This window comes from Pavona decussata, unplaced genomic scaffold, assembly GCF_977016875.1.
Source record: "Pavona decussata unplaced genomic scaffold, jaPavDecu1.1 SCAFFOLD_602, whole genome shotgun sequence".
NCBI lineage: Eukaryota > Metazoa > Cnidaria > Anthozoa > Scleractinia > Agariciidae > Pavona > Pavona decussata.
Window position 1 is genome coordinate 701,803 of NW_028145860.1, and position 10,885 is coordinate 712,687.

Consider the following 10,885-nt stretch of genomic DNA (forward strand, 5'->3'; position numbering starts at 1 on the left):
TGGCAAAAGACTTTCCCGTTCAGTAACCGTTCAGTAGGCTAAAGCTATATTTGTTACGATCGCCTCACATTTCTTCATTTTAAACTGCAAACAAGTACAAAATCGTTTATGTCGGCAACAACTCCAATTCATCCTCCTTTATGGTAACCACATACTGGGTAGCCTGTGTCATACACTGTCTGGCCCTGGGAACAATGGAGCGGTTACAAAGGTGGTTGAGAGCAAAATGGCAATCTCGTACCCAGAGTCTTCAGGCTTTTTGGTCAGCGGGGCAACGCCGGGAAGACTCTGGGGACATCGAATTTTATTACCGCAGGATTTCTGCGGTAAAACAATGGAAACCGTTACGGAACAGCCAATCAAAAAAATTGAATTTTTTCGATGTCCCCAGAGTCTTCCCGGCGTTGCCCCGCTGACCAAAAAGCCTGAAGACTCTGGGTACGAGATTGGCAAAATGGCGGAATATTTTAAACGCCTTGCTTTGCCCCGGTGCTTTGCCTGAGCCAGGAAAGAAAACTTGTTACCCACAACAGTATTTCTGCCACCTGATTTCATGCGAACTGGTTAGAATATATTGTGGTACGGTTTAAAGGCAAGCCTTAGTTTTGGAGGCTGATCAGGTTGGAAAGGTCGGTGTATTTTGTTTTTAATACGCGTACGGTAGATCTTTTGCACACTTTATAAGCTTCTATTCAAGTGAACGATAAAGTTTTAAGGTCTAGCCAGGACGATCCCCAGAGATGTTCCCTGTATTCATTTGTTATCCATGCACAATCCACCCCCCTCCCTCTCCCTTGACCTTTCCCCCCTCCCCCTAAAGATTGTTAGTTTTTGCTATGAAGGGATAACACTTTTGAGATTGATTGTTTGAGTTCTTGGTTTAGCCAGGACCATGTATCCCTAGGGATAAATAATGTATTTTGTTATGTAGTTGTATTTTATATTGCACCTAAACCTGATGGATTTTTACCGTGTTAAAATAAAGATTTGAGATTTCGGTTTTTCTTTTTTTAGATTTGAGATTTGGGATGTTCCATTTATACATTTGTTATCCATACAACCCCACCACACCACTTCTCTCCCCTTCCCCCCACTCCCCCTAAAGATTATTAGTTTTTGCTATGAAGGGATAACACTTTTAAGATTTGATTGTTTGAGTTCTCGGTCTAGCCAGGACCATCTCCAGGGATGTTCCCTTTTATACATTTGTTATCCATACACCCCCTCCCCCACACCCACCACTCCTCTACCCTTCCCCCTGCTCCCCTAAAGATTGTTACTTTTTGCTATGAAGGGATAGCACTTTTAAGATTTGATTTTTGAGTTCTTGGTCTAGCCAGGACCATCCCCAGGGATGTTCTCATTATTCATAATCATTTTTATCCATATCATGTACCACCCCACCTCCTCACCCCCTCCCCATACCCTTCCCCTTGCTGCCCCTAAATTAAAGATTGTTAGTTTTTGTAATGAAAAGATCCCGTTATTTTTGCTTGAAGGAGCTGTCAAAATGTGGAAGCCTTGTTTTGTGTTGTTTTTTTAAAGTGGCAACAGAAAAATCTTACCCTCAGAAATTACATGTCTTTACATCTAAATGCATTTGCTGTTTGGAGTGGTTTTAAAAAACGACTTTTATTATTGTTAATGTTATTGTTGTTATAAGCTCTGGACAAGAGCATCCTAAATATTGAATTTTTGCTTTTATTACTATCAGGGTGTAAAAAATATTTCTTGCCAAGGTTACGGCTGGAATGCATAAAATTGACCACATGGACCACCCACCACGAAATGTATAATTATTATTATGTTAAGGCAGGTTTCTCTCAGAGTCTTCATCAAAGTGTCGCAAATAAATGATAACACTCAAACAGTCCTTCCTCCATAACAATTTTATTTTATTATTAAAATGTAAAAATATAAAAGAATTAATACAATGACAATACTGGGTACATGTTAAAAGGGAAAACTTATGAACAGCCATCAGGTTTTGCATGTATCAAGATTTTTTCAGTGACAAGTCACAACACTTTATACAGTACCACAGCATTTTGCGATAATTCTTCAATAATTGAAGAAATTGCAAAATAACTATTTTTTTTTTGCACTCACCAAATTAAAAGTAAGTTACACCAACCGACGATGATTGCTGCAATTACAACATCTGAGCCCAGTACCAAGAGCAAGTTTAAAACCAAGCAAAACACACTGTGGTTGGGCTAACCTTAATGCCCATGCTAAAGTTATTTGTAGCCCAATGTTGTCACCTACATACATTGCAATGAAAAATATGGTTGTTAATAAATCTTGGCCTCAAACACTATTTTAGTTGTTAACCTTAATGTCCAATGAAAATGAATTATATGAACAGGAAAAACATGATTATAGTGTATATAATATAAAAATATGATAAGAAAATGAAATGATGATTCGCAGACAAATAAAAGGACAACTGTCACTGGATATTTCTCCCAAAAACAGTGTGTTAATTGATGGAACAGACTCACAAAAAAGTCTAAAGTTTAGAATATGAGTTAAACTTAACAGATTCAATATAGGATGGAACATCAGATGATTCTTGAGTTGAAAGATTCTGAGTAAAACCTGAAAGAATACGTTAAGTACATTTTCCGTTTATCCCTTTTTTTTACTAGTAGTGTGCAAACATCACTGAATTTTGGCATTCCTGTGAGAACCTGAGCTTTTCAAATTTTCAGAAAAACATAACCATATGCAATGACAGTGGTCCTTTAAAATGCTGTTATTAGCTCCTCAAACTGGGAACTTGATAGAATGTAAAATATATGTTACAAAACGTTAACTAGACAGCAGTAATCGCCCACAAAGATGTGGCTTTGAAGTAGTTGTCAGGAGCTTTAAGAAGACCTTAGTTAAGAAATAATGACTGAAAACGGTTGTTTAAATATTGGATTACAGGTGAAGGCCATATTAAGAAATTTCCCACAAAATGTTTTGACACTCCTACTAAACTCTCAAAACAGTAATGTGCCAATGCATGCATAATTATCACCCATATTAGCCAACACACAATTTGAAATTCAAGTGTTTATATCTGATTAAAAACTAGTCTCTCTTAATTGAGAGGAAAAAAATGATTGACTTCTTAACACAATTTAGCACAATTTCTCACTCCATAAAGTTAACTTTATACAAAAAGGCGAAAGAAAGACTATAAAGTAAGTGAATGAAAATCAGTGTTGAAAAAGTGTTTACAAGTATTGAGTTTATCTTAAACGCTAGGTCGCACTATTCAAGAAAGTGCATGTACGTACACAGATAAATAGTTCAAAATTCTGAGCCTTAAAAACAGTGTACTTATTTCAAATGCGCCATTGCAACTTAATTTTCACAACCCAAAGAAAAGTAATTTTTGTTTCAATTCATCTTACAATCCATGAAAAATTTTTGCAGAATCGCCCGCAATGGTGTGACATAGCGGGACAGATTTTCAGCTGAAGTAGTATATCCTAGTTCGACAGAAACATCTAAACTAGTTTTTCCAAGTGTGACTAATTTTCGTCTAAAATAATGTATCAGCGTGGCTAAATCGCCTAAAATAATGTTAATTTGCGCAAAGTAGCGTGCCTAAAACAAGGACACAGCCAAATCATATCGCCGGTAACTGTTGGCAGTATATTAAAACTGCGTTATCTTTTACTTATATATCAAGATATGAGTGTCTTATTTTCGTTGCAAGTCCTGTTTCTGTTTAGTAGAACTTCCTGGTGGTCACTGAGGGACGGCCAGAGTACTTGCGCCCGGTTGAGTAGGTTGACCTGTATCCAGAAACGGAAGAACGGGGCCCTGTTGTGTAGCCAGTTGTGGTGCGGTAGGTTGTGCTAGAACTGGCCTTGCGGCTCGGCTGGGTGTAATATGTCGAAAAGTGTCTCCTGCCACTTGCAGAGGTCACACTTGCAGTATCAGATTCGCCATCGTGATCGGTTTTGGTAGTTGTCGTTGAGCTCTGGAATGTTCCCTCTGCCATGGCCAAGTCGCTATCGATGGGAGCATCCCCACCCTTACGTTCACCATCAACCATGGACTTTGTACGCAAGGCAATTGGAGTCGATGTGGCACTGAAATGCGAAGCATCAGCATCACTGATCTTCTTGTCCACCTTGTATGTAGACGTTGAAGTGCTGTAATCTATCTTAGGCGACTCCTCTTTTGTCGCTGTTGAGGTGGTTCTGTAGCGAAGGATCTCATACGATGTGACTGGCGAGTATTCACTTTTCAGCACTTCTTTCAATCGAAGCTCTGCTTTTTCACAAGCTTCATCAGCAATGAATCTATCTTTATTCAAGGTTTCAGCCTTTCGCTGCAGCTCGGCGATCTTCAAGCGCAAATCTCCGATGGTAGCATTTTTCTCGTCAGTGCTCTTCTCGTAGTACTCGTTCGCGGACTTCAGCTCTCGGTTTTCTTTCTCAAGCTTGTAGATATAATCTTGTTTGTCAGCGATTCCGCTGTTGACTTTGATAACCATCTCTTCCTCCATCTTACTCTTCGCCAGCATAATACTGTTGTACTCTTCTTGCAGCTTGGCATACTTGGTCTTCAGGTTGAACAGTTCTTGGTCAATCTTCGGGTCATGAACTGGCGTCTCCTTTGCAATGCGTAGATCACGCTCCAGGGTAAAATTCATCGCTGCGAAACGATCCTTTTCTTTCTTGGCCTCATCTAACATTAGTTTCAGTGAATCATAGTCTCCCCTGCTGGATACGATCTCCCTCTTCAAACGCTCGATCTCAATCGTGTATCCTTCAGTGTAGGCTCCTTTGCTCGCTAGCTCTCTCTTCAAAGACTCCATTTCAGATCGAAGTGTAATGGTCTCAGAACGCAGCCTTTCCAAAGTCAGATCTTTCTCCTTTATTTCGTCACGATAAACTCTTACTTGATTGTCGATTTGAATTGTGACTTCCCGTTCATTCTTTGTCCTGATTTCCACCAACTGCTGGCATAAGGTATCTCTCTCTTGGCAGATGGCATCATATGATCGTTGCAGAGTGACAAACTCGGCACTGCTACGGATAACTGAAGTGCTAACAACAGATGACTCCTTTCGCACGCGTTCCACCTCTATTTGGCCTCTCTGTTTAGTGGTTTCTAGTTCCCTCTTTAAACTTTCAATTTCAGCCTTGATTGCCATGTCCTCTGAGCGAAGCTGGTTAAATGCGACTTCTTTCTCTCTCATCTCTTCGCGGTAGATTCTCACTTGGCTTTCAAGGTTCTGCTCGCCCTTCATCTTAATATCGACAATTTGGCCTCGTAGTCCATCTCGTTCTGTGCAAACTTCCTCATAAGATCGCTGTAGGGACACGTATTCTGCACTGCCACGGATATCAGGGAATCTCAGTGTGTTAACCTCCTTCTTCAGACGGTCGATTTCAACCAGGTAGGCTTCTTGGCTAACCACCTGCCTCTTCAATTCTTCGATTTCAGCCCTGAGGGATATGTCTTCTGAGCGAAGCTGGTTAAATACCACTTCTTTCTCTCTTATCTCCTCACGGTAGATTTTCACTTGGTTTTCAAGGTTCTGCTCGCTCTTCATCTTAATATCGACAATTTGGCCTCGTAGTCCATCTCGGTCTTTGCAAACTTCCTCATAAGATCGCTGTAGGGACACGTATTCTGCACTGCCACGGATATCAGGGAATCTCAGTGTGTTAACCTCCTTCTTCAGACGGTCGATTTCAACCAGGTAGGTTTCTTGGCTAACCAACTGCCTCTTCAAACCTTCGATTTCAGCTTTGAGTGCCATGTCTTCTGAGCGAAGTTGGGTAAATGCCACTTCTTTCTCTCTTATCTCCTCACGGTAGATTTTCACTTGGTTTTCAAGGTTCTGTTCACCTGTCATCTTGACGTCAATAATTTGTGCTCGCAGTCCATCTCGTTCTGTGCAAACCTCTTCATATGATCGCTGTAAGGACATATACTCTGCACTTCCACGGATATCAGGGAATCTCAGTGTGTTTACTTCTTTCTTGAGGCGTTCAATTTCAACCAGATAGCCTTCTTGGTTTCCAAGCTGCCTTTTCAATCCGTCGATTTCTGCTTGGTACTTCATGGTCTCTGATTGCAAGCGAGCAATGACTGTCTCCTTCTCTCTAATCTCCGTACGGTATGTCTCGGTGCGACTCTCTATCTGAATAATAAGCTCCCTTTCTCCTTTGGTTTTGAGCTCGGCAATTTGTCCACGAAGATCATCTGTTTCTTTCCACATGTTTTCATACTGCTGCCTCAAGGACTCGTACTCTGATTTGCTGTAAAAATTGCTTCGTTCCCTCTTTAAGCCATCAACCTCTTCAATTAGCATTTGGTTCTGCGTGCGGAATCGCTCAATCGCCAGGTCTTTCTCCTTGATCTCTTGTCGTAAGCCATTTGTTTGGATTTCAATCTGGAAGGTTGTGTCCTGTTCGCTCCTTGACTTGAAATCTGTAAACTGCCTTTGGATGTAGTCTCGGTCTCTGCAGACATCTTCATAAGATCTCTTCAGTGATTCAAACTCTGTAACAGTTTTGGTCAATATACCGATTTCTTCCTTGTAGCGGCCAATCTCTACCAAGTACCCGTCAACCATGTATTGCTTGCTTTCAACTTCTCTCTTCAGCCTGTCGTTCTCTGCCTGGAACTTTGTGCTTTCTGAACGGAAGTTGTTGATGATCACCTCCTTCTCCCTAATCTCTTCTCGGTAAATCTTCACTTGATTATCCACCTGAAGGGAGAGTTCGCGCTCGCTGTTGGACTTGAATTCAAACAGCTCCATTCGAATGGCATCTCTTTCCTTCAGCACGTCATCGTACATTCTCCTCGCAGACTCGTATTCGGTGATGGTAACTGTTGTAGACTTCAGGTTTGCGATCTCGCCTTTCAGCCGCTCTATCTCGGCTTGGTAGCCTTCAATCAGGTATTGCTTGCTTTCCAAATCTCGTTTAAACCCATCTATGGTCATCTGCATTGACATGCCCTCGGAGCGAAACTTTCCAATCTCCATTTCTTTCTCTCTGATCTCTTTCTGGAAAATAAGAGTCTTGTTTTCCACCTGGATCAAAACATCTCTCTCACACCTTGACTTGACATCTATCAACTTCTCTCGCAGGTCGTCCCTGTCCTTCCACATTGCATCGTATTGCAGCTTCAAGGACTCGTATTCTGTTCTGTTGTAAAAGGTTGACATTTCTCTTCTCAAACCCTCCAGTTCGGCCCTCAACGTCGTATTCTCCGCCCGCAGCCTGTCAATGGCAAGTTCTTTCTCTCTGACGTCATGTCGATACGCTTCGGAATAACTATCGATGTGAGCTGAGATCTCGTGTTCACTTTGGGTCTTGTACTCCATCAGTTGGTTCCTTACAAAGTCCCTCTCCTTGCAGACATCATCGTATGTTCTCTTCAAGGACTCATAGTCGGTGACGCTGGTCTTCATAGATAAGATCTCTTGGCGGAGACGCTCGATTTCTGAAAGATAACCATCTGATACAGAGGCCTTCCCTGTGATATCTCTCTTTAGCGTTTCAAACTCGTTCTTGATGGTCAGGTTTTCTGCGCGTAGTTTGTCAATCAAGACATCCTTCTCCCTCAAGTTCTTCTGGAACGTTTCCATACGGCTTTCAATGTGGATGGACACATCTCGTTCACTGCTTGACTTGGCGACTATCAGTTCTTCACGAAGGGTATCTCTGTCTTCCAAAACCCCATCGTATTTCATTTGAAGAGATTCATACTCGGTTCTACTGAAGCACGACTTCATATCTCGATTCAATCCATCTATCTCAGCACGCAGAGTGATCGCGTCGCCTCTCAGCCTGTCGATAACAGCATCCCTATCCTTGATCTCCTGCCGATAAAAGTCTTCATTGCTGTCTAACTGCACTGCACTGGACTGAACTCTCATTGTGTAGTCAGACCTTATGCTGACTTCAGCGTTTTCCTTTTTCAGTGCCTCAATCTGAGCCTGCAGGGTGATGTTCTCGGAACGAAGCCTGTCTATGGAGATTTCTTTCTCTCTGATCTCTTGACGGGAACTTTCGATATCTACGGAATAACTGCGGTTTTTCATCTTAAACTCCTCAAACTCCTTCTTCAGCGACTCCTTTTCACTCCACATGCGGTCATACCGACGTTGCAGAGCTTCGTGCTCCTTTTCATCATAACGAGAAGGACTAGATAGCGTTGATAGCGATCGCTCCCTCTTCAGTTTATCGTTCTCGGACTGTATCGTTATACTCTCAGTGCGAAGTCGATCGATGGTCTCATCTTTGTCCCGAAGTTGCTTGCGGTAGCTATCAGTCTGATTCTCAATCTGGATGGAGACGTCTGTTTGCCTCTTAGCCACCAAGCGGGCAACTTCGCGCTGCAAGGAATCCCGCTCCTTACAAACCTCATCAAACTTGAGCTTCACGGACTCGTGCTCCTTGTTCGAGTAGCTTTCACTCCGCACTCGACTTTCCTTCATCCTTGTAATCTCGCCAACGTACCCCTCCATAATGTTTTGCTTGTCTGCTATCGTAGCACGGAGTCGCTTGATGTCGCCTTCCTTGTCAGACAGCTCTTGACGATACTCGTTGATGCTTGCTTTCAATTCTACGATTTCTTTCTGCAGGCCCTCCCTCTGTTTGTTGGTATCCGCCAATGCTGCATCCTTCTTCATAGCGACCATGAGCTCCTCCTTAAGTGTAAGAACCTCGCTCTCGGAATGCTTGACGGAGAGTTCTGCAGTACTGAGCTGCTCCTTGGATTTTTTCAGCTGGAACTCCAAATTGGAGATTCTCTTCTCTGCATTTACTACCTCCTGTTGCAGTTCAGCCTCTCTCTCTTTGCTGTGCTTAAGGGCAGTTTCCATGGAAGAAAATTGACTGAGGGAGCTGCCATTGTCATTGCACTTGCTCTCGTTTTCCTCCTTCATTTGCCTGATTTCCTCTTGAAGCTCGTGGATTCGTTTTGTGGCCAGGTCAAGATTGTCGAATTGGCCATCTTCTCCAGTACTGGCGGCTTTCCTCAATTGATCAAAAGCCTCGTCAATCTTACCTTTCTCCAAGTGCACACTGCTGAAAGACTCTGACAAGGAGAGAATTTGTTCGTACAAGGTTTTCACTTCCTGCTTCATTTCGCTTTTCTCCATGGTCGACAAGGCATCCTTAAAACAACAACAACAAAAAATTAGTTTAGCAATTTGAACCTTAAATCTCCAATCCCAGACCCCAATAGATTCGAGACTGAAAATCACAATGCTATAAAAATCCCAAATTTTATTTTGCTGGTTCTGAAAACATAACAAAACTTCATAACTCTACTAAAAAGGTTTCATTTGAATGTTCACATATTGTCTCATTCACTCCCAAAAATATATAACTGACCTTGTACAGCATAATAAACAGCACCGCAGGAAAGTGCAGCTCAATGGTTTTTGTTAAATACAACTCAGTTTAATTCAGTTTATTTAGTCAAGTAAATAATACAAACATTAATACTAACATCATTTAGCAAGTACTATCTGGGGAGTGGTAAAGTGAGTTTAATAGCTACACTTTAGAATTAGCTATCTTGTAAAGTGTGTCAAACAAAACCACTGAAGTGCTGTGCTTGTGGGCTTGTTGGAGAATGGTTTGGATAAATTTCATTTTCTGAAGCGTTCATTTTCAAAACAATACTAATTTGGAAGAATTTGAGTCTGTTTTTGAGAAATTACTGACTATTTATCTCTTAAAACGTATTAAACTTAATTTGCTCCCCCTTCGAGAATTTCATTCGTAATTTCCACAGGTATTCACAGAACATTCATATATTGTATAACCAAAGGTACTTATTGTACTAATGTATTTTGACCAAGCAAACAGGAGAATCGTTGAGAAATCGTGTTTTTTCTATTGCGCATTTCTATACTTAAATTGAAATTCGACCATCGTTTTTAGAGCTTGTCAGAATTATCAAATTAACAGAAAACAATGCGCTCTGGTTCTTATTTTCGATGTGATGTTTCATGCTCATTAAGCTAAATTGAATCACAGCTTTATGCTAATTGAAATGTACTCTAAAAGCCACGTAATGTTAAAAAGTACTTGTGAATATTTATTGTAATAACATGGACGCTATTTACCAAGTTTCGTTCCGCTACCCGCCTCGATTAGCTTGCTAGCTATTTGCGGGTAATTAAACAATTAATGTAAAATTAAGATAAATAAGTAATCGAGAAAAAGCACCAATGATTGAATTCTCAAACTTTATTTGTCGGTTAGTCCGGTTTTGTTTTTGTTTGTCTTACTGGGAATGCAAAGTTCAGAGTTTGTTGATAACAGAGTTTAAAAGAGGCAATGCCTTGTTATGAAGCCTACAAAACTTATGTTCCTACGTATTTGGTTCCTTGTTTTGGCTTTTAACCTGCACAGAATACCATGTAGTTTTGATTGAGTTGGTGTAACTAACAAACAACAAAGCATAGTTTGTAAAATTAAAACAAAAGATTGTTCATAGAGTTAGTGAGATAGCTAGGACGGTTGTGATCCTTCCAGCGAAATGTACTTGCGGCTGCATTTTTGTTATTTCCTTTAAAATTTCCAAGGTTCCAATTAATCAGTAGCTCAACTAACCATTAATGGTTAGAAACCGAAAACAAATTATCGAGGCGTCCGTTTTCTAAAAGTCGACACTTGAAAAAAACAAAGAAAGAAAGATCCCTTCGGAAGAGATCATTGAGTCAGAGTCAGCCTTGCATTCACGGAACAAACGTTTTTTGTTTTAGTTTTCTGTTTATATGTTTGGAACGATTGGCCTTGAGTTTAATTTTGCCTGCTGTGTTAAATGTATTTTATTGCTTTACACCGTCGAGTGGAAAATTGTTTCTCGATTCTGTTTTAAGTTGCTTTATAATAGGCCC

The 10,885-nt window shown here is 40.9% G+C and overlaps 1 protein-coding gene across 1 annotated transcript; it reads right to left on the reverse strand.

Moving 5' to 3' along the window:
- Positions 1–1,883: 1,883 nt before the first annotated feature.
- LOC146449215 (uncharacterized) lies at positions 1,884–9,203 on the reverse strand. The gene has a single exon (XM_085101705.1). The coding sequence runs from the start codon at positions 9,131–9,133 to the stop codon at positions 3,728–3,730; it is 5,406 nt and encodes a 1,801-aa protein (XP_084957831.1). The 5' UTR covers positions 9,134–9,203; the 3' UTR covers positions 1,884–3,727.
- Between the last annotated feature and the right edge of the window lie 1,682 nt (positions 9,204–10,885).